This window comes from Anabrus simplex, chromosome 8 (assembly GCF_040414725.1).
Source record: "Anabrus simplex isolate iqAnaSimp1 chromosome 8, ASM4041472v1, whole genome shotgun sequence".
Taxonomy (NCBI): domain Eukaryota; kingdom Metazoa; phylum Arthropoda; class Insecta; order Orthoptera; family Tettigoniidae; genus Anabrus; species Anabrus simplex.
In genome coordinates this window covers 196,245,652-196,268,949 of record NC_090272.1, presented here as the reverse complement: position 1 = coordinate 196,268,949, position 23,298 = coordinate 196,245,652, and the positions used below count along the sequence as shown (strand labels likewise).

The 23,298-nt window shown below is 38.9% G+C and overlaps 1 protein-coding gene across 1 annotated transcript in view; it reads left to right on the top strand.

Moving 5' to 3' along the window:
• Positions 1–23,298, top strand: part of LOC136879404 (probable glutamate receptor) — a 117,385-nt gene that overhangs the window by 56,831 nt on the left and 37,256 nt on the right. The window contains exons 7-9 of the mRNA XM_068228890.1: positions 4,348–4,568; positions 18,165–18,376; positions 20,958–21,229. Of these exons, the coding sequence (XP_068084991.1) occupies positions 4,348–4,568; positions 18,165–18,376; positions 20,958–21,229 (705 nt within the window). The remainder of the gene's footprint in view (positions 1–4,347; positions 4,569–18,164; positions 18,377–20,957; positions 21,230–23,298) is intronic.

Below are 23,298 nucleotides of genomic sequence, written 5' to 3'. Positions count from 1 at the left end.
CTCACCAGATGTCTCATCGTATGCGGTACAGCGCTAGCATTCAAAGCGGAAGCCACAGACGCCCAAGAGAGATCTGGTTTACTCGGTCTGTCATCTAGTAGGCCTAGAGTAAAACGGAACGTCGAGATTGATGAGCAGACAACCAGATGGCGTCAAATCGAAATGTCTGCACACAGTAGCTGAGGCCATATGATTATTATTATTATTTTAATGGCACAATAAGTATCAGTCTGACAGGGGGTCACATAACAGGTGCACACACATTGTGGAATGCCTTTGCTGGCAGGACCTAGTGTTTACAGTGCACTATGTCTTCTGGTATAGGCTAGAGCAATTTTGTTACTTTCATTGATCTGTCTCTGTCTTATCCTTGGCTTTGACAATATGAAAGTCACCGAGGTTTGAGCGATGCTGGTAATGCCAATCCTTATGCAGCCAGTCCCTACTATGAATGGTGTGAAAATGTTGCTCATAGGGTTGGTTGGTGTATGCATTTCAGTGGGCTTGGCAGACTGATATGTAATAGCAACTCTGGCTCAGTGAGGAAAGCAACAGGAAACTACCTCACTCCTCATTTCCCTAGTACGCCTCTTCAGTGATGCCTAGGCCATCTATGACAACTGATGGCAGAGCTGTTGAGGATCCCACCAGCGGCATCGCTGACGGACTGAACATACATACACATTGTGGAAATATGACCCTGACACAAGCATGGAATGAAACATCTGGTGATGTGGAACGTACACATTTGGAAAACACCAGAATGAGATAACAACAGTGAAGGGACAGGGAAGGGAACTACCTATGTAAATCCTTAATAACTGGCAACCACGTATTACTTAAGTGATGGCCAGTTTCCCTGTTGAAATTGTTAGGATTTCTACCTATTTCCACAGCTTCCCATATAATCGTAGGTCCAGAGGAGTAATATCTGGAGGGTACAAGTTTGGGAAAATCTGACACAGAAAGGAACTGGACAAGGAATATTAAACATGATCAAACTCATTGTATAATGAATGCTACAGCTGTGTGAAACCACAAGTGGGCAAAAGAGAACAGTTTAAGATTGAATGTGGACTGAGACAAGGAAATGTTCTGTTACCTCTTCAGTTCATAATAGTAATAGATGACATCATGAGAGCAAAAGTAGCATACAGAGGAAGACAAATGGACATGTTGCTATTTGCTGATGATCTTGTGATATGGAAAGTCTCGGCGGCTCTGGCAGCAGCGCGCTGGCCTCTCATTGCTGGATTTTGTGGTTCAAATCCCAGTCACTTCATGTGAGATTTGTGCTGGACAAAGCAGAGGTGGGACAGGATTTTCTCCGGGCACTAAGTTTTCCCTGTCATTTGTTTATTCCAAGAACACTCTCCAATATCATTTCATTTCATCTGTCAGTCATTAATCATCTCCCTGGAGCAGTGCAACAGGCTTCGGCAGCCAGTACAGTTCCAATCCTCGTCCCTAGATAGGGGCATCATTCATTCCATTCCTTAACCGGTTCAATCTGGAAACAGGCTGTGGATTTTCATTCATTCATTCATTGTGATTTGGGGAAAAGATGACAAAGAGGTTCAAGAACAATTAGATGGAGTGAATAGAAAGATTGAATAATGTGTGCAAAAGAGCAAATCACTGGTGATGACACAAGGAAAGAAAGAAGGGAAAGGTCATATTAAACTTTGGGACAAAATCTGTAGTTGATGGAGACTTTCAAGTACATGGGAAGTGAACTAATGCAGAATACAAAACTAGGTGCTGGGATTAGCAATGGGATTCAAGCTAGAAGGTGTTTCTGTTACAGTGTACAAAACTTATGGTATTATGGGATAAAGAAGTGCCACTGGAAGTGAAGGAAACTATGGAAAAGATTTATTACTTAGCCATAACAACATTTAGTCCAGAAACCTGTTAATGACAAAAAGAGATTAGAGTCAAAACTGAGGCATCAGAAATGAAATTCTTGAGAAGCATGGGGTAGAAAACAAGAGACAAAAATAAATAATGAGGAAACAGGGAGATAAACTAAAGTGAAAAAGTTAAGTAATTGGTTGCCCAGGTGGCAGATTTCCTATCAGTTGTTTACCTAGCCCTTTTTTAAATGTTTTCAAACAACTTTGAAATTTTTCAAACATTTCCCTTGATACATTATTCCAATCCCTTATTCCTCATCCTATACCAGGCGTATGCATAAGTTTTTCCAGTTTCACTAACAGATGGCACCAGCGAACAGTACACAGCATATGAATTTGACACATGCATCAGTTTGTTTGTCTGACATTAACCTACCAGCACACACAAGTTGAGTCCGCCAAACACAAGTGTCTGTGTTGTATTGTTCAGTGGTCATGTTGACATTTGTGCTTGAAAAACATTTGCGGCACGCATTGCTTTAATCAAAGGAAAAGGCTATGAAAAGTCATTGTTTGCTGGTTTGCTGTTTGCTCAACACACTCCATTGATTAGAACAAGGAGACAATTTAATCGTGATGATTTCAATGTGAAAGACAGTGCACGCTCTGGTAGCGGTATTGTGTATTATGAATTCTTGAAGCCATGAAAAACCGTTAATGCACAATACTGTCGCCAAATTGAATAGGTTGAATCTCTTTATCAATTATTTCAATTTTAACTGTAATATTCTTCAATACAGAACAATGAAATTTTAAACTTTAAAAACACCTGATTCATTTAAATCATGCATTGATTGAAAGATGGCTGGAATGGGACAGAAGACATGGCAAACTGATTTTGTTACACGACAATGCGCCGTCTCACACATCAAAACCAGTGAAAGACACCTTGTAATCTCTTGGATGGGACATCCTTCTCTACCCACCGTACTGCTCTAACCTGGCGCCATCTGACTATCACCTCTTTGCATCAATGGGGCACATGCTCGCAGAGCAGCACTTCAGCAATTTCGAGGAATCTGGTTCATACATTTTCTGATACTACTGGTATGTAACACACTGGTTCAACATTGTATTCCAGCTATTGGATCTCTACTCTGAGGCACTGACTGGAATGAGCAGTGTGCACATTTGACGCACTTTGGACTGTTAGATCGACATAGTACTGCTCGTTAAAAGTGAGAAAATGTGCGGTTTTTCATTTGATTGAGTATTTTATATGATGATATTGCTTTTAATCTCTACATTCCTACTGAGGTCATTGTAATGACCTATGTTGACTTAAGTTGGGAAAACCACAAAGACATTCGTTCTGAGAATTCTGTAGTGAAGCACGGGTACATCAGCTAGTTAGGTTATAAAAGTAAATGTACTTCCGGGGACAGGCCGGTGGGTTCCTGGACATTGCAATCAATACACCTCTCCTCTGAAATGAATTCGAAGTAAGATTTGCATAATTTCTACTTCCTTATATGTTATAAAGCTTGCATGGCACAGGATATAGTTTAACCGAACGCACTGTATTTGTTATGCCATATGCTAAATAAATCCACTCTAAGGCTGAAGATGAGCATAGACAATCCAACAAAAAGTGATTATGCCCACCCTCCCAATGAAGCTGGGAAGGAGAATTGTGTTTGTTATAAGGCGTGATCAAAAAGCTTCCGTTTGAGGGCGTTGTTGCAGCGGACCTGCAACGTAGCGTGACTCCGATGCAGGTATATAAGAACTGACATGCAGGTAAAGGGATTAGTGTTGCAGTCGTGCCGTGCCGAGGTCCGTGCGTTAAATGCGGCCGCGTGAATGATGGCAACATTATTACCAAATGTGTCCAAACAGGACCAGCCTGTTGTTATTCTGTTCTTGGCTCCTGAAGGACAAACACCAGTGGACATCCATTGGAGAGTGAAAATTGTGTACGGGGCAGCATGTCTGTTGAAAACCACCGTTGTGGAATGGTGCACCAAATTCCGTGCGGGTTGCGTTTCGACACAAGTCGCCAGTCGATCTGGGAGGCCAGCTTCATCCATTACAGAAAATAACAACTCAAGTGGGATACACTCAAGCAACCACCCTTATCTCTCCCCATGTGATTATAATGCCTTCGGTCCCCTCAAAAAGGCCGTGAAGAGTTGAAACTTCCTGTCGGACGAGGATGTGCAGCAGGACACTGTGTTTTACCACACGGGGATCTTCAACCTGGTGCGTTGGGGTGATGAGTGCCTGAATGCTCATGGCAATGTTGCTTGATTGGCATCCTGATTCAGGGCTGTACAGCCGTTGAACAGAAACGTTTTGATCGCTCCTTATATTTACCTGACCTATTGTAGAACTGTTGCTGTAGCTAGCAACCATATACATTATGCTGAGTAAGCTGCGTGTCTTTGTTTGAGTATTGAAACTTACTCTGTGACCCACCCTCATGTTACAGTCGTGTACTCGTGTATCGGGCGGCTGACCTTCCCCTGACAGAAGATGTGCTGATCCTCACCTTCACTGGTCCACTGTGGTTATGCCTGCTCCTTGTGTTAGCATTGTTGGCTGTCTGTCTCCAGTTCTCGACAAGTCAGAATGCCAAGTTAAGACCAGAACAGACTCCATGGACCTGGATTGAAGTAACCCTTTGGGCAATCGCTGCACTTTGCCAGCAAGGTAAATCATCATCGTCATACAACTTTGTCTATAACTGCAAGGTAGGCATTTTAGAAAAACCTTCAGAATAGATCCTAAGCCTAAAGTACATATTTTAGAAATGTGGATCTTTGAAATCTTACTCTAATTACATGTAGGAGAGACAGATGTGTTCATTGCCAATGCTGGTGACCCACCCACCCAGCTGTCGAAGAGATATAAGCTGTGACTATTAATAAATGGGACTGAACTCTGGCTCCATGTCTAAATGGTTAGCATGCTGGCCTTTGGTACAAAGGGTCCCAGGTTCAATTCACAACCAGGTTGGGGATTTTAGCATTAATTGGTTAATTTAGATGGCTTGGGGGCTGGGTGTGAGTGTCATTTAAAGCATTCAAATTCATCACAGCTAGGGCCTTATCCTCACAGACACGCAAGTTTCCTATAGGCATCAAACCAAAAGACCTGCACCAATCCTCTCCAGAGGCTACATGCCATTATTACTATTATTAATGGGACTGATATCATAAATATGATTTATTTCAAGATCTTACAACTTCACTTAACCCATTCCAGTCTGGGCCTTAATATCCCTTACAAATGTTCTGGACTGGGCCTTTTTAAGGATTTTTAAAACATTATATCTCTGTACCTGTAGGAGATTTTTGCATGGTTCTTTTTTTCTTTGTGCTTGTTTGTGCATCTAGTTTTGGAAAATGCTGTTTGTAACATGTCAACTATCACTTGAGATGTTAAAATTGTTTATATATTATACCATGTTATGCGAATGGAGAAAAGGTCTGACTGATAACTAAACAAGAACAGTTTTCTGAAATACTATTATATTTACCCTATTTTGCTAATATAAAATATGCATTGCAATTAAAAACAACAACAATAATGAGTACAATATAAAAATAATAATTTTTCAACAATAGTAATAATTACAATAATGAAAATGGGAGCTCTTATGAAATTTTATTTTAATTGATAAATTTTGTCAGAAGTTACTCAAATGTAAAATTATTGTTCCATTTACCACAAAAGACTTCTGAGAAAGAGAAAGTACAGTCTTCTGAACAGATAACATTACTAATATATAGACAATCTTACGTATTCACGCAAATATGAAATACACGGGAACATGCGCTAGGCCGTAAAACGAACTCCAGTCATGATGACATGTAAGAAGTTGTTTCGAATTCATATGTCAATAATATGTTCATTTGAGCATGAACTTATAATATATCATAAAATATCAAAAGTATCACTTTCGTAAAGTACATGTTTACCGCAAGAAGCCATGTCTTAGAGCCACTGAGTGACAACATCTACTGATGCATGTTGGTCGAAAATATCGTAAATTCTCTGACTTAGACATATAACACTGCTATCTACTTAAATACTCTCGTAACTAATACACGAAGAAACACAATGTAACCACCAGAATGCGTGCATAGCTCATTCTCGATTTTTAGTGAATTGTCAAACCTTACTACGGGCTATGCCCGCAGCGTGGCCTGAACGTAATTTTGGCCGCTGCAAGCTATGCTCACAGTTAGACCGGAAAGAGTTAAAAAGTACTCCCCTTCTCGGTCTATATACCACTGCATAAGGATCTTCCTCTTTTCATAACAATGCTGAAAGTCATTAGCTGTCAACCCATGCAGGACCTTTGCTGTTCTTGTTTTTAATATTTCCATGGAATGTAAATCAGTTCCCTTCAACAAACTTTTCACTCTGGGGAAGAGAAAATGTCACAAGACAAGTCTGGGGGATTTTCAAGAACTGGAATGCATTTATCAGCCAAAAATGTCTGCACAGAAAGGACACTGTAACCTGATGCATTGTCTTGATCCAGAGAACATCCTCAAACACACTGTTCTCTTCTTCAGGTTGTCATGCAAATTTCTCTTAGTCTCTCTATCAATTATCACCATATCCACTATCGTCCTGATAGTTGTCAATATGTATTCACAATCTCACAAACTGTCTGAATGTTTTCATCAGTTTTTATGTGATTGGACAACCCAGAGGCTCATCATCTTCTATCTCCTTCCAACCCTCACTAAACATTTTGTTCCATTCAAAACTTTCCATGGATGACAGAAGAATCCCTGCACACCTCGTTCATTAAGTTAAACTATTCTGTGGACATTTTCTTTAATTTCAGAAGGAATTTCATGTCACATGCTGCTTGATCTCTAAACCAGGCATGATTTTTGGCAACCAGAGGAAACAGTGTTTACTTTAAACTGCGCTCAATGGCAGACTAACAAAAATAGCAAGATGAAACCACATTCCTGTAGCTTCAAGGTCAACAACTTTCTTTCCCAATCCCCTCTTCTGCTGTTAAATGTAGGGAAGATAATATTCATCATCATCATCATCATCATCAATATACCACTCCAGTCACCCGGGTGTGGTTATTATTATTATTATTATTATTATTATTATTATTATTATTATTATTATTATTTTTAGTTCCGTTTGGACTTGCTATGGACCACGTGGTTCTTATCTCTAGCAGCTTTCTTCTTTGACCAGTACTCCTTCATCCTTGCACTGTGAAAGTCTTTTCGCTCCTGGGTCCATTTCACACCTCCTCCCGGACGTACTGTTTTTTCTGTTAGTGACAGGAGAGAGTTTGATGTTCTGATCAACGTTCTGTACCTATTCCTGTCATAAATTTCACTGGGAGCAATGTCCAATTCTTGAAGGTCTTTTTTGACGAGTCTTGCCCACTTTCCCTCTAGAGATGGTGTGGAAGATTCTGGAGGTGAGCCTCTGATTGTCCATTCTCATGATATGACCATAGAAATTCAATCTCCTCTTCCTCATAGATGTTGTAATGTTCTCCAATTGTTGGTACAGTTCGTTGTTATGCCTGATTCTGTACTTGCCTTCTTCTTTAATAGGGCCCATGATTTTTCTCAGGATCTTCCTTTCCTTCAGCTCCAGTTTTCTAAGTTGCCCTTTCCTTACCATGTTTAGGCATTCTGAGGCGTATAGTACTGATGGTCTCACTACAGTAGTGTAATGCCTGATTTTGAGGTTAAGTGAGAGGGATTTGGATTTGTACATACTCTTACATAGGTGGTAGGCATTTTCCAATTTGATGCATCTGCTGTTCATGGCCTGATCTTCATTCATGTTTGGGGTTATCCATTCTCTTAGGTATTTGAAGGAGTTAGTCCTTTGTACTGTTTTGTCCCCCAGTGCCTTTGTACTGTTTTGTCCCCCAGTGGGATTGATTTGGGTGCATCTTTGATGTTGGTGATAAACTGTGTTTTGTTGATGGCGATCTTCAGCCCTACTTTAGCTGCTATGTGGTCGAGAGAGGATAGTTGATGGATAGCTTCCTCCACACTGGATGCCAGGAGTGTAAGGTCATCTGCGAAGGCTAAACAGTTAACTGTTAACTTGTCTTTCTTGTAGCCAATTCTCAATCCAGAGCCATCCTTTAGCAATTCCGTCCACTCACGCATGACTTTTTTCGAGTAGGTAGTTAATGAGGATTGAAGATAGGCCATCCCCTTGTCTAACACCTGTTCTGATCTTAAATCTCTGGGACAGTTCACCTCTAAATTTTATTCTGGCTGTAGTGTTGGTAAGAGTTGCTTTCACAAGATTCAAGGTTTTCTTATCTAGTCCCAGTTCAGCAAGTGCCTGGAAGAGTGACTCTCTATCTACCGAATCGTAGGCCTTCTGAAAGTTGACAAATGTTGCCACGTAGGGTGAGGCGCTTAGGTTTTTGTAAGTGATGATTGTTTTGAGGTTCAGGATTTGTTCGGCGCATGACCTTGACTTGTGAAACCCAGCCTGGTACTCTCCGATGCAAGAGTCTAGTTGAGCCTCTACTCTTGTGAGTAATACTTTGGAGAGTATCTTGTACGTCACTGATATAAGGGAAATCCCTCTGTAGTTGTTGAGATCTGATTTGTTACCTTTTTTGTGTAACGGTTGGATGATAGCTGAGGTCCAGTCGCTAGGTAACGCTTCTGTCACCCAGATGTTTGATATGATTTCATGGATACTTTGGATTGATTATTATTATTATTATTATTATTATTATTATTATTATTATTATTATTATTATTATTATTATTATTATTATTATTATTATTATTATTATTATTATTATTATTATTATTATTATTATTATTATTATTATTATTATTAACTGTAGTGGCCACATTGGACCACTTAAGTCTTCCATGTACACTTTTTCTTTGAAGGTTGTACCGTTAGATTCTTCTTATCTGCCAAGTACTTCTTCATTCATTCTGATCGCATTCTTAATTCCTCTGAAATCTCTACGGGCATTTTGTGCATAATTTTAGTTGAAAATTTGTGATTCTTAAGAAGAGCGGTAATTTTATTCTTGTTCTCTGCATCTGTAATTTCGAGTCCAACTGTTTTGCAATCCTCTTGAATTTCTTTGATCCAAAGCCCTCCTGTCTTCTTTCCCAGATTTCTCTTCATTAGTTGTCATAAAATCCTGTTTTTTTTTTTTTTTTTTGGTAATCATAGGATATGAAAGAAATAAGAGATTCTTTCCTTCTTCATCTTCTTCTTCATAGTGCTGGAAACTGGTTCAATCTCCTGATAGACAGTTTCATTGGGGAGGATTCTCCAGAGTCCTTCAACCTGGTACCTTTTATTTATGCAAGTTTTGATAATTCTTCTTTCAATTTTGACGAGCTGATCAGTCCTTCTTTCATTTCTAATTTGGAACAAGGTTTTGCAAGTGTAAGTGGCTTCGGGCAAAGGTGCAGTTTTGTAGTGTTTATTTATTTATTTGTGTCTTTATTAAGTGGTGAAGTTAGGGCTCTTGGCCCCCTTTTACACTTAACCACACACAATTTTTTTGTTTTTATAGTATTGATCTAAAATATATTTCTAATCAATTACTGTTCAAGAGGAGACTACTTTCCAGTCAGAATTAAAGGAATGGCAGAACAAATTCATTCAGTTCTCCAGTGAAAACGATTCTGAGTTCGACACACTCGTGTGGGAGTTGTCGGAATTTCTGAGTAACTCTATCCATCTCTTACCTGGTCCAAAACACCCCGCTACGAAATATTACGAAGCCAGGAGAAAACAACATCTCGGACATCAAGGTAAAACATATAGCAAGTCCTCGAATCCACAACGTGCGACCAAGAGAGAACGCCAAGAAAGAAAACGTAAATATGACTATCAGCTCACTCAGTTTCAGTTCTACAATCAGCGAAGGAAAGCCGTGCGGAGGGTACTTAATCCAAAATCCGAATCTTGCAACGTCGATATTTCCAAAATATCTGCCACTTACTCCGATTTATTTTCCATTGAAAATTCCAATATAAGGCATGATTACTGCTCCAAAATCAGCGACGTAGACCGTGTAGAGCTAGATGAAATGTACAGCCCCAGAATCACAAAAGAAGAAATCTCCGCCGCAACACGTCGAATTGGTCCTGACCGTGTCTTAGTACGTGTCATCAGGGACGACACGGTATGCGAAATCATAGCAATCATTGCGACTAGAATGCTTTCAACAGGCAAAATACCCCAGTGTCTAAAGAGTGCTAGAACCGTGTTGATACATAAGAAAGGCGATGTCGAATGTCTGTCAAACTGGAGACCGGTAACGATCTGTTCGGTAATTAGACGTGTTATTGAAAGGGTATTAGATCAGCATTTGCGCTCCTTTGCAACTTTCAGCGAACACCAAAGAGGCTTTAACAACCAGCCAGGATGCCTTATAAATACTTCCATTCTCAGAGGACTCCTCAAGACAGCAAAGACAGATAAGCAAGATGTTACCGTGATCTTTCTAGACATATCAAAAGCCTTTGACAACATCGGACATGAGCACTTAAATCTAACACTAGCTGGCGAGCCACTTCCATCTAAACTGAAGGAACTAATCATCAATCTACAGACTGACAATACAACACAGATCGAAACCACTAAGGGTAAAACGAAGCCAATTCGCTTGTTGAGAGGACTTATGCAGGGATCACCATTATCGCCAGCATTGTATAACTTGGCCACAGATTTCATTTTTGATGAGATAACAGAAGAAAACCTACTACAAGCATATGGCAAATCAGTTTCTGCAGAATTGCCCCCTCTTAGTATTATAGGTTTCGCCGATGACACAGTTATTGTTGGCAAAAATAAGGAAGCGGCTCTTGAGTTGACACGCATCGCTATCACGTTGTTCCAGGAAATCGGTCTACAGATAAATGCCAACAAATGTGTGGGCATATGTATTGAAAAGGAGAAACTCGTGGACGGAGTGCTCGATATTCATGACAATTTTAAGGTCAGTACTGTTAAAGAAAGAGAAGAAATTCGATATCTTGGTGTCACTTTTAACGAAACACTCATCTTTGATGCAAACACTTCTTTAAAAACCTTGCACAAGAAGTTAGATGCTCTTACAGCCTCACCTTTGTTAAAGGCAGATCAAAAGTTCACTGTCAGCAGTCAGTCCCACTCTCGTGTATGCTTTTCAGACCGCTGAAATTAGACAAGTACCGCTTAGCTTCCTGAAAACCGCCGACAAAATGGTAAAGAGCTCCCTAAAGGAAATTTTGCAATTACCCATGGATACACCCGATAGTTCTCTGTATTCTGATTTAAGATTCAAAGGCCTCGGACTTTTCAAAGCAACCTGGGAAGTACACCTGCAACAAATAAGCGCATGCAACGCTCTTCGCCGAGCCAGCAATAGCTACGTTTTAAAGATGCGTGATCTGACATCCGAAACGACGCATTGTCTACAGGCCCTCAACATCACAGATATTAACCGATTCTCCAATAAAGGCAGTGACCTTCCAAATCCAAGAAAAATCCGCCAAGAACTAAGAAGTCGTGAAATGGCAACTTGGTGCTCTTTGCCTCAGAAGGGGATCGGTGTAGAGTTGTATAAAGAGTACACACCGGCCAATAATTGGATTAGGCATCACCAGGGACTTTCTTGTAGCGAATGGCGAGAGGCAATCAAGATGACATCGAATGTTTCTGCAGTACGAACTATCCCGGGCAGAACTCAGGACAGAAACCTCTGTCGCAGATGCGTCAGAGAGAAAGAAACACTGGCTCACGTCCTGGGTTCTTGCCCCTACGGCGAAGTACTGAGAAACTCACGTCACCACAAGATAAGATCACTGATTGCAGAAGAACTCCGTAGCAAAAACTTCCGTGTATATGAAGAAGTCCACGGTTTGTCTACGACAGGGAGCACAAGACGAATTGACATAATTGCCTTTAAAGATAACGACACGAAAGGCTTCATTATCGATCCGACTATCCGATTCGAGCACCATGTCGGCCAGTCTACTGAAGTTCATCTTGAAAAACAGAACATCTATGCGCCCACCATTCCGTTCTACAAAAATAAATACCAGCTGAATGAAGTAGAGATTATCGGCCTAATAATTGGTGCTCGTGGCACAATACCTGCCTTGTTCGTAGAATTCTGGAAAAAGTTCGACCTGCCCATCAACAGCATTGAAAGAATAGTTACCACCACCATACGTGGATCAGTACAAATCCTGAAATCTCACCTGTTCGGACCTCCATAATCTAAGAAATCCTTATTATCACTATATTTCTACATGATAAAAACTTTCTCTATCCTGATATGCTTTACTTTGTCCATTGTGGCAACCCGTAATTGCGGGAAGTCGTTGATTCGTTCAATAAATATATAATATATTGCTACTGATGAATAATTATAGGATAAATAGAGTGGATAATAACAAAAAATATATCAACTTATAACCTAAAGAGTATATCTACAACTAGCTTAAATGAAAAGTTAAGGCTAAAATAAATTAACTGAATATTAGTATGTTACAATCTGAGTATGCTAAAATCGATGTTACTACGTATTCTATTTCTAGGAAAGTCTATAGCCTTAAATGAGAGTAATAAGAACGCAAATGGGATAACTAAGAACTTAAATCTAGTACGTAATTTTTGGTTTCAATCACACGCCATTCACTCTTACATTAATTCGAGTCAACTGTATGTACTCTGGAGGAATTTACGGTAGGCTGTTTTAAACGTCCTAGACGAGCAAGACTTTTTAATATCTTCCGGGATCGTATTCCATAACCTCGAAGTGTTGGATCTTAGTGTCTATTGACAAGCATTTTTTATTATAAGTTAACCAGATTACAAATCTGCCATCTGGGCAACTGGCCAAATTGGTGATTGATCGAGTGATTGAATGAAGGGAAGAGACTAAATGTTTCCAATACTCCCACTTTCCACACTGACCTGTCATTGTGTTCATGTGTTACTAATTTTCTATGTATGATGAATCACCTAATACTTGTACTCCAAATATTTCTGAAATGGAAGGTGCTAATGATGTGCTGTTTTCACAGAAATGAATAATAATTGCAGCCCATACACAGATTTGAATAATTATTAGAATGTGTATTATTTTAGATAGTTACATTTTTCAAGTGGAACAATACCTATTAGCATTAACAAAATAAATGTAGAGTAAATTAGAAGTCAATGATTCTAGTATACGTAGTCAACATCATCATCGTCATCATCCTTTCATGTATTAGTCCTGTAGAAGAACTGTTACGGTCCGTACGAAAGATTTGCATTTTCACACCATCTCTTCCTGGGGTGTCCCAGAGATCTCTTCCCACTGGGACTGCATTGGGATCCTGCTTCTGTCCATCCTGTTTAGGTGTTTTTGCCATTTTCTCTGTTATTCATAGATGTATTCCAATATAGGTCTGCTTTTAATATCATTCAGCACTTCTGTATTTCTTTTGTGTTCCCACTTAGTGACTCCTGCTGTTCGCCACATGTATTTCATTTCAGCTGTAGTTATTCTTCTCTTATCACATTTCCTCAGGGTCCACGCTTCGCTTCCATAACAAAGTACATGTCTTGCCAAGGTTTTGTAGATTCTTGTAGGGGTGTGTTTTTGAACTAATGATGGTCTAAAAGCTTTGTCGATGATTCCCAAACATCTGTTGAATTTGGAGATTTTCTCAGGTGTGTAGTCATGAGCCATTGAAGTTTGAAAATTGTAAATACTGTCAGCTGTCTGCTCCATTCAACTGCTTAGTTACGAGGCTATGATGTTCTTATCTTTGTTTCCTTTACTGTACACTGATTGCATTTCAACTTCCTTGTCAGTTACTTTGTGATAGTTCAAGAAAAAAAGTGTGGTGGATGATGGCATTCAGCAATGATGGAAAAAGCCAAAATGTTAATAGTGTATGAAGAATGTTGTTTGTTCTTGTGCTCTGGGTGCGGAACGATATCCTAATAGATGTCACCCATGTCAATAATCATTTGTGAACCTTTTCAATCAATTACGTGAAACTGGAAGTGTAACACCTAGAAAACGTAACAGAAACAAATAAGTGACTGGAGAAGAGGGTGATACTAATGTTCTAGCTGCTGTTGCTGTAGATCTGCACGTTACTTCCCATTCATAATACCAATATAAATGGTTCGTTATTGGACATTATAAATTTTCCAGCTAACTCACTCCTGGCCACCAGCGCCTCCCTCCAGTGTGCCGAGTTGGGCTCATCAGTTGGCAAATAGCACACCCACCAAGACGCATGGCTAATGCATACCATGGAGGCCACTGCATAGGCTACTTGTAGCCGCTGACAGTGCCAATGCACTATGAGAGACTTTGTCTCATTACTAAAAATTGATGCCTGGCTGGCCAGCTTGGCACACTGGGGTGAGGCGCTGGTGGCTGGGAGTGAGTTAGCTGGAAAATTTATAATGTCCAACAACAGACCATTTATATTGGTATTGTAAATTTACTCATTCGGGATAAATATTTCAGGTTCGCTATGGGAATCAACATCTATATCATCTGATGGCCAGGCAGGCATCAATTTTTAGTAATGAGACAAAGTCTCTCGTAGTGCATTGGCACTGCTGGTGGCTTCAAGTAGCCTATGCAGTGGCCTCCACGGTACCTTATTTTCACAGTAAAATAACTAATCGTTTTGTTTTTATTTGTTCCGCTCGGTGCTAAGGAATACGTAGGTGGTTTGAAAAGTTCTTGGAATATACTAGAATTAAGTATCTTACCTTGGTGGAACTGCTTTCATTTTTCAACATAGTCTCCCTGTAGAGTAATGCATTTGGTCCAGCAATGTTTCAATGTCTTGATCCCATCTCGAAAATGAGATTCCTCCAGGCCTGCAAAATACCTCTCCAATTCGGCTGTCAGTTCTTCCCTTGTAGAAAATCTCCATCCACCGAGTAAAAATTTCTGCTTGGGGAATAGACATAAGTTTGATGGTGCCAAATCAGGTGAATAAGGTGGATGTGGCAACAATTCGTACCCCAGTTCATGAAGTTTTGCCATGGCAATAACACTTGTGTGCGGCGGAGCGTTGTCCTGATGAAAGATGACATTTTTCCTTGCCAAACCAGGCCTTGTTTTGCATATCTTTTCCTGGAGTTGGTCTAGGAGGTTTGCATAGTATTGCCCCGTAATTGTTTGGCCAGTAGGAAGATAATCTATCAGCAGAATGCCTTTTGCATCCCAGAAAACTGGGGCCATGACCTTTCCGGCCGAACACACTGCCTTTGCTTTCTTTGCTGGTGGTGAATCAGCATGTTTCCACTGCTTTCACTGCTGTTTTGTCTCTGGGGTATAGTAGTGGACCCAAACCAGTGCAAAAAATCTTGTTGGTTGCACTGACATTGGACATTTCCAATCTGGTGCGTTTATTGTCCAATGTCAAGTGCCGCAGCACCCATCTTGCAGATAATTTTTTCATACCCAATTCTTCAGTTAAAATATATATACCCATTCAGAAGACATCCCTACAGCTTCAGCAATCTCCCGCACTTTCAGTCGATGATCCTCCATGACCATTTTATGCACTTTTGCGATCAATTCTGGGGTCGTAACACTTTTTTGGCCGTCCACTACGCGGATCATCATCCAAGCTCTCCCGACCAAATTTAAACTCACTGGTCCACTTGGCAACAGTTGAAAATGAAGGAGCAGAGTCCCCCAGTATGTTCTGAAAGTCGGCATGAATTTCCTTTGCTTTCATACCTTTAATCACTGCTCGAATCTCAGTTTTTTCCATTGTCACAAATCACTACATGGGAACAACAACAACAAAGAGTCGTCACTACCACACTCCTGCAGGTAGAGCACTGACGCGCCACGTGTGCACTCACAAAGGATGTGTGATTATTGTGCGGGAACCTCGTTGCTCTAGCACTGACATCTAGCAGTGATTCCGAGAACTTTTCAAACCGTCCTCGTATAACAAGATGCTTTTATTTATTTTCAATTATCTTCGTGTTTGTGTTACAACCCGTCAAGAAGGACTTCTGTTTCTTTTCACTATTTTTCCAGAAATCAATTGATTACTAATTGTAGTTCAATGTCTTTCTTTTCGTCTGTTTATTATTCCAATGCTTTTCTACTTATTTCAAACTGCGTGAAGAACATACGGCAATAAGTGTTTAGTTCCTTGTGCTCTTGTTGTTATGTATATGATTACCTCAAGACAGACAATAAATTAACCCAAATATCTTGATTCCATTCTTTGTTTAGTGTTCTTGTCACTGTTGTACATACATTCTTATCTGTGCATTTGATCAAAGACTCTATACGTTTCAGAGACATTATTTTTGTTTGCCTTGTGTTTCATTTCATGTATATGTATATCTTTCTTATATATGTATATGAATGCTTCAATAAACGGGGTCTAGCGGGGGTTGACTATGGCGGGTGTCGTGCGGGTTTCCTTTGGGGTGCTTCCTTGATTGGCCTCGGCGGCCTCTGTGCCAAAACCCAACATTTCTCTTATACATATGTACGACACATACTTACTCTAAACTTACATTCTTTTCATATTTTTCCCTCTACACTTGACCTAAGAGCTACTCGTTTAGCTGTTGGCCCTCCAACCTTCTCCGGTGGGAATGAAATAACTTTGAGCAGAAGAAGAAGAAGAAGAAGAAGAAGAAGAAGAAGAAGAAGAAGAAGAAGAAGAAGAAGAAGAAGAAGAAGAAGAAGCCTCCACGGTATGCACTAGCCATGCATCTTGGTGGGTGTGCTATTTGCCAACTGATGAGTCCAACTTGGCACACTGGGGCGAGGTGCTGGCGGCCGGGAGTGAGTTCGCTAGAAAATTTATAATGTCCAATAATGGACCATTTATATTGGTATTATAAATTTACTCATTCGAGACAAATATTTCAGGTTCCGTATGGGAATCAACATCTATACTTCCCATTCACTCACACGAGAAAGTGGCATGAGTCAGGCAAGTGTACTAGGTGTTCGTCACTGTCAAAAGTTCTATCCATATCATGTCTCTCTCCATCAAAGGCTTCATGGAAATAATCTTGAGAATCATGTTAACATTTGTACATGGGCATTAAGTCAAGATAAATCAGATGTATCATGGATCTTGTTTAGTGATGAAGCAACATTTACACATCACGGCCAAGTAAACCTACGAAACTTGGTCTACTTTTACGGAAATAATCTCCATTGGCTTCATCAAGTGGAACATTAGCATCCATGAAGTTTAAATGTGTGGTGTGGAATAGTGAACTATCAGCTCATAGGCACATTTTTTCATAGAAGGAACACTGGATTCTCAAAAGTATCTCAAGGCCAACTTCTACAGATGTTAGAAGACATTCCACTGCAGACTAGGAACATGTGGTATCAGCCTGATGGATGTACAGTGCATAGTGGATGACGTAATACAGCTTGTCTGTTTCCAAATCATTGGACTGGATGAAGAGGGCCGGCCCATTCACATGATTTGACCCATTTAGATTTTTTTCTCTGGGGAAAGCTAAAATGCATTGATTACAAAAACATACCAACTATATGAGATTATATGAATTGATGTATTATTGCTGCCTGCACTGACATTTCTGATGAAATGCTAGAATATTTGCATCAGTCTTTACATGGCAGATTGGAAGCTTGTACTGAAGCTGGTGGTAGTAATTTTGAACACAACCATTGAAGTCCAATTCTCTTTCTTTTTATTCAGAATCCAAAGAATTTGTTTAATCACTTTTTTTTTACTTAAATTACTGCTGACACATGGAGGAGACAATTGTCGGTATTGGGGTGCAAGTTTTAGGTGATTCACCATATATATATTATCAATTAATCACTTGTTTGTTCTGTTCCATTACTTAAAATTACAACTTTACAATTTTCAAACTATGATAGTTTGTGATCTACTTGTACAAGAATCCAGAAAAAACACTTAACATTCTGATTTACTTTAGTTTTATTTTGTTAATATCAATAGACATTGTTCCATTTGAAATTTTTTTTCTAAAATAAGTACACATTCTAATAATCATTAACATCTGTGTATGGGCTACAGTTATGAGCGCTTGGGTACACTTCATTTCTATGAAAACAGTACATCACTAGCACCTTCCATTTCAGAAATATTTGGGGTGCAAGTTTTAGGTGATTCACCATATATATATTATCAAATTAATCACTTGTTTGTTCTGTTCCATTACTTAAAATTACAACTAGGGAACGTTCAGTGGAGATCTACTTATCTATAAAAATAGTGTGAGTAAATATGAGTTTGTACTGTTTGTCAGGCAGCAGCAACCAGCCCCAAGGAGCTTCTTGCCGGTCAGTCTTCATGGTGGGCTACTTGTCCATGTATCTGGTGTACACAGGTTTTGCTGCAGGTGTCACCTCTCTGCTTGCACTCCAAGGACGTGACACTCACCTGCAGCTCACTGACGTCTGGCACATGCACGCCTCATTCTCAGCCTACTGGGATGGACAACTCAAGGAGTTCTTTGAGGTTTGTGGATGTGATATCCATTACATCATTCTTCAGTTCAACTTTTCTTTTACAGTGAAATCCTGATAATACACACCTGCTTAAAATCAATGTTAAACAAGGTAAAATACACAACAACTAAAAAGGCAGGAAATGGAAAGTGGAATGGACCCTACAAGGTGATGGAACATAAACTTTGGTGGAAAAACTTCAAATAAAGAATAATTTAGTTAATCTACTTATTATTAAAATCACAAAACACATGAAAATAGAACACTCTAGCATAGACATGAAAATAGAAAAGTGAAACAATACAGAATTGAGCTACAGTGTTACGACAATCTTACCATTACTAGTCTTGAAGGAAAGTAATTTTAAATACTATAGACATCAAGTAAAACTGAAGTTAAGTTGTGAAAAGTGAATTAGTCCACTGCTCAGAGTGGGTCGATATTTAAGGAAAAGATACTTAATCGATTACAAGTTGAAAATGTGAAGCGATACCTTCACTAAAGAAAAATACAGGTCATAGGAAACAATTTGAAATAAAGCAGAATTACTGAGGTCAAACTTAGTGAACAATTTAATTTTAAGGTTCAGAAACAGTTAGAAGAGCTTGCCTTGTGAGGATGGATGTAAAACACCTTTACATCATTGTGGATTTGTTTTGGTTCACGTTAGCAAAATCAACAGGTAAACTCCTGTGACAAATTAAGATTTAAAATCAAGTTACATTAAGAAGTTTAAGATTTGCTTACTCCAAGAAAAGCCAGAGCTCCCCACGGAGCACAGGGTTCCCGGACAACATGTCCACTCTACACGATCCCACAGGCAGAATGAATCTACCCTGCAACATGATTCCCGAAGGTAGTCTGACTACATGGTGAAACAGAAAACAGCACAGCAAAGTTAATGACCAACAACAGCACAGGAGTTACTTGTTGATTATTTAAGCCAATGGAATTTAAACTTTAATTTGATGCTGGTTATCCTGTCCTTGGACACTTCTCAAAGTCTGCGCCTTTGCAAGTCCCAGAAAATTTGACACGTGTGGTACAGTGTGACCCAGAAATTCTGAGGATTAAATTTGAGTACAGTTTGTAAATGATTGAGAATTTACTTGAAGTAGGCCATATATGGAAACACTCACAGCACACATCATAAAAAAAAATGCAACCAAACTGTCACAACCACAACTTTGCTACCGTACTTTTTGAAGAAAAATATGTTTCTTTCAGCAAAGTGATTGTGTCACATTTACCTTTAAAAAATTATGTTAGGTTCTTCAGTCTGTCAAAACTAACTTATGAATAAATTAAATTTTAAAAAATACCTGAAATAGAAGCAACTTATTTAAAATAGAACCTAATAGTTATAAATTAAGTGAGTTAAAAATGAAAAGATATGGCTCCCACTGTAAGAAAATATGTACCATGTTGAGGTGCATTAGTGTGAGCTCAAAATACATCCATTCCTGTGTTCTGTCGACAGGGAAGACAAGAACATTTAGAAGACTAATTGCCATTACATAACTGTACAGGAACAATGCAATGATGACCATCATATTTAATTATTTTTAAAATGTTATCTCTTTTACGTCCCACTGGTCCAGCGTTGTACAATATGATGATAAAATACTAAGCACAAATAAAATCATTAACCAGAAAGAATGTTTATAACAAAAAATTTATTGCATAGTTTAAATTAATGTATCACTGTTGCAGTATTTGCTTATTATTGTGTTACTGTTATTATTTTTTTCTTCTCATTTTAACTTGAGTGTGAATTACTACAGAATTTTTACAACAAAATTATTATTGTATAATTTAAATTAACTGCACACATTAGTTTCATTGTTATAAATATGAATTTAGTTCATTATTGTTTAATACCCAGGTAATATTTTTACGTCTTATATAAACTTGTATGCTTTGTACTTCAGCTTGTTTGTGAGTATGGTATTCTCCCTGCTACAAATTAGCTACTGCTGTTTTTATTTTATGTATTATAGAATACAAATCCAAAATGATGAGGATTAATTTACATTTAATCTAATCTATAGCCATTAAATGCATTTTCAACATATTATTAAACATAACCTTTATTTCTGTACAGTACAATTCTTTTCCATGAATAATAATTATTACAACAATGTCCGACTCATTGGCTGAATGGTCAGCGTACTGGCCTTCAGTTCAGAGGGTCCCAGGTTCAATTCCCGGCCGGGTCAGGGATTTTAACCTTAATTGGTTAATTCCAGTGGCACGGGGGCTGGGTGTATGTGCTGTCTTCATCATCATTTCATCCTCATCACGACGCACAGGTCGCCTACAAGCATCAAATAGAAAGACCTGCACCTGGCGAGCCGAACCCGTCCTGGGATATCCCGGCGCTAAAAGCCATACGACATTTCATTTCATTACAACAATGATTTAATAACCTACTGTTCTGACTCTCTTGGGAAATGTTTTACTGAATGATCAGAAGAATTTAATTCCCTGAATCAACTGATGTTACAACTTATCCTATTGGCATAAACAATATTTGTGCAAAATTCAACATAATATATATCAACTGATGTTCTTTCTGTTCACCTGTTCAGGCCTCCGATGATCCAGTTGCTCAAGTATTGTATTCAACAGAGTTACGGAAGGAGCCCCATCAACTTCACAGTCTAGATCAGCTCTTTGCTCACTTACAAAAGGAACGCTCCATTACGATGGCCACCCGACAACCAGTGCAACACTTCACAGCCACCCAGATGAGTAGCGAGGAGGCATGCCAGCTGACCTTGTCCACAGTGGTGGGATCTCAACACTACAAAGCTCTGGCTGTCATGAAGAACTCTCCTTACTATGATATTCTCAATCACTGGTACAGTATAGCCCTTTCTGCTTGGTAGCTGGACATAATAGTATTTAAATAATATATTATTCAGGTCCACCTGTTCAATACAAATTGTACAATGTTTAAATTACATGTACAATTAGGGACTAGTTTCGACCTAACAGTAGGTCATCATCAGCCTAAAGCAAATTAAACACAAATGTGTTGAAGAAATTAAACAATGTAAAGACACAAAGGTCTTAAAAATGTACATACCACGTAAGATATTAAGATAAGAATTTGAGAGATGTGCTGCACTATGTTAAAAAATAGCTCTATGATAGAGATTCATAAAAAATCCATGATATGGAAATCCTCAAAATTATGAATAAAGGACCCCTCCTTAATATAGCAGAGAACTGTTTATACATTTAGACCAATATTTTAATCCAAATTACAATCTTAATGACATTTCCGAAAAACCGAATATTCTATTTGATCTGCTCATTCACATGTTCAGAAACACAAAATCAAATAGTCAAGGTCTGATTTTTCATTCTATTTACAGTATTTCACTTAGGCAATCTTCTGTATTCTTCTATTTTAGCTCTCATTTATTCAATGTCAACTGTACGGTCCGCATTGAACTGCGAAATCCGACCACCTTTATTTACTATTATGTATTAAGCCTCCACGCGCAACAATCATCATCCTTCAAGATTCTAAAAACTGAAGAGACTTTCTAACATCATGCTTTGCATCCATGTGTACCGAATTTATGAACATCCTGAGAAGACAGCATGACTTCAGCTCAGTTGATCTTTGAATGGAAAGCAGAATCTTTAAAGAGCCAGCCTATATAGATATCCTTGACCAGCAATTTAAGGATCTCTTTCTTAAACAACTTTTTAAATGTTGTACGGCGCACTGGATTTTTTATGAATCTCTATCATAGAGTTATTTTTTAAGGTAGTGCAGCGCATCTCTCGAATTCTTATCTTAATATCTTACGTGTATGTACATTTTTAAGACCTTTGTGTCTTTACATTGTTTAATTTCTTCGATGCATTTGTGTTTAATTTGCTTTAGGCTGATGATGAGCTACTGTTAGGTCGAAACTAGTCCCTAAACGTATATGTAATTTAAACATTGTACAATTTGTATTGAAAAGGTGGACCTGAATAATATATTATTTAAATACTATTGTATTCACAGATCAATATGGACCTATCATAATGAAATTTATTTCTTTTATTTAGTTGGACACCGAGCTCGATAGCTGCAGTCGCTTAAGTGCGGCCAGTATCCAGTATTCGGGAGATAGTAGGTTCGAACCCCACTGTCGGCAGCCCTGAAAATGGTTTTCCGTGGTTTCCCATTTTCACACCAGGCAAATGCTGGGGCTGTACCTTAATTAAGGCCATGGCCGCTTCCTTCCCACTCCTAGCCCTTTCCTGTCCCATCGTCGCCATAAGACCTATCTGTGTCGGTGCAACGTAAAGCAACTAGCAAAAAAAAAAAAAAAAAAAATAATTAGTTGGACATAGCCCAGATCAGAATGTACGTACACTGCATTGCCATTAACACTTTAATTCTCTAAGCACCTGATTGCGCCTAGCAGTGTAGGTCATGATCCCTGTCTTAGTGTCCAAAAGCATCACTGAATTTTCTAGCTAACTCCTGCCATCTCTTGGATGGGTAAATAGTTACTACTAACTGTAAACTCTTGCTAATATGTCAGGCAAGCGTAGGACAATATTTAAAAACCTAAGAGGAAATAATAAATGTTTATTTAATAACTGTCACATTCTGTTGTTCTGTTCGTAAACATGTATATGCTCTTTCAGAAGCCAGTGTTGAAGTAGATTTGTACTGTATAAAAGTGATTTTAATGTTTCAGAAAGCTTTATGATAGTGATTTTCTTTGTGAAATAAGTATGAATGATCATTTATGTAACAGTTGATAGTGATGTGGATGCTGTAAATCATCATCCTAGAAATGCTGGCAGTGATGGTAGAATACAACTAAATGTTCATTCACTTCTGCCATTTTCCCTGCTCGGTACTTTCACCAGAGATTAAGGTCCCATTCACAATCTACCCCCTAGTTCTACAGA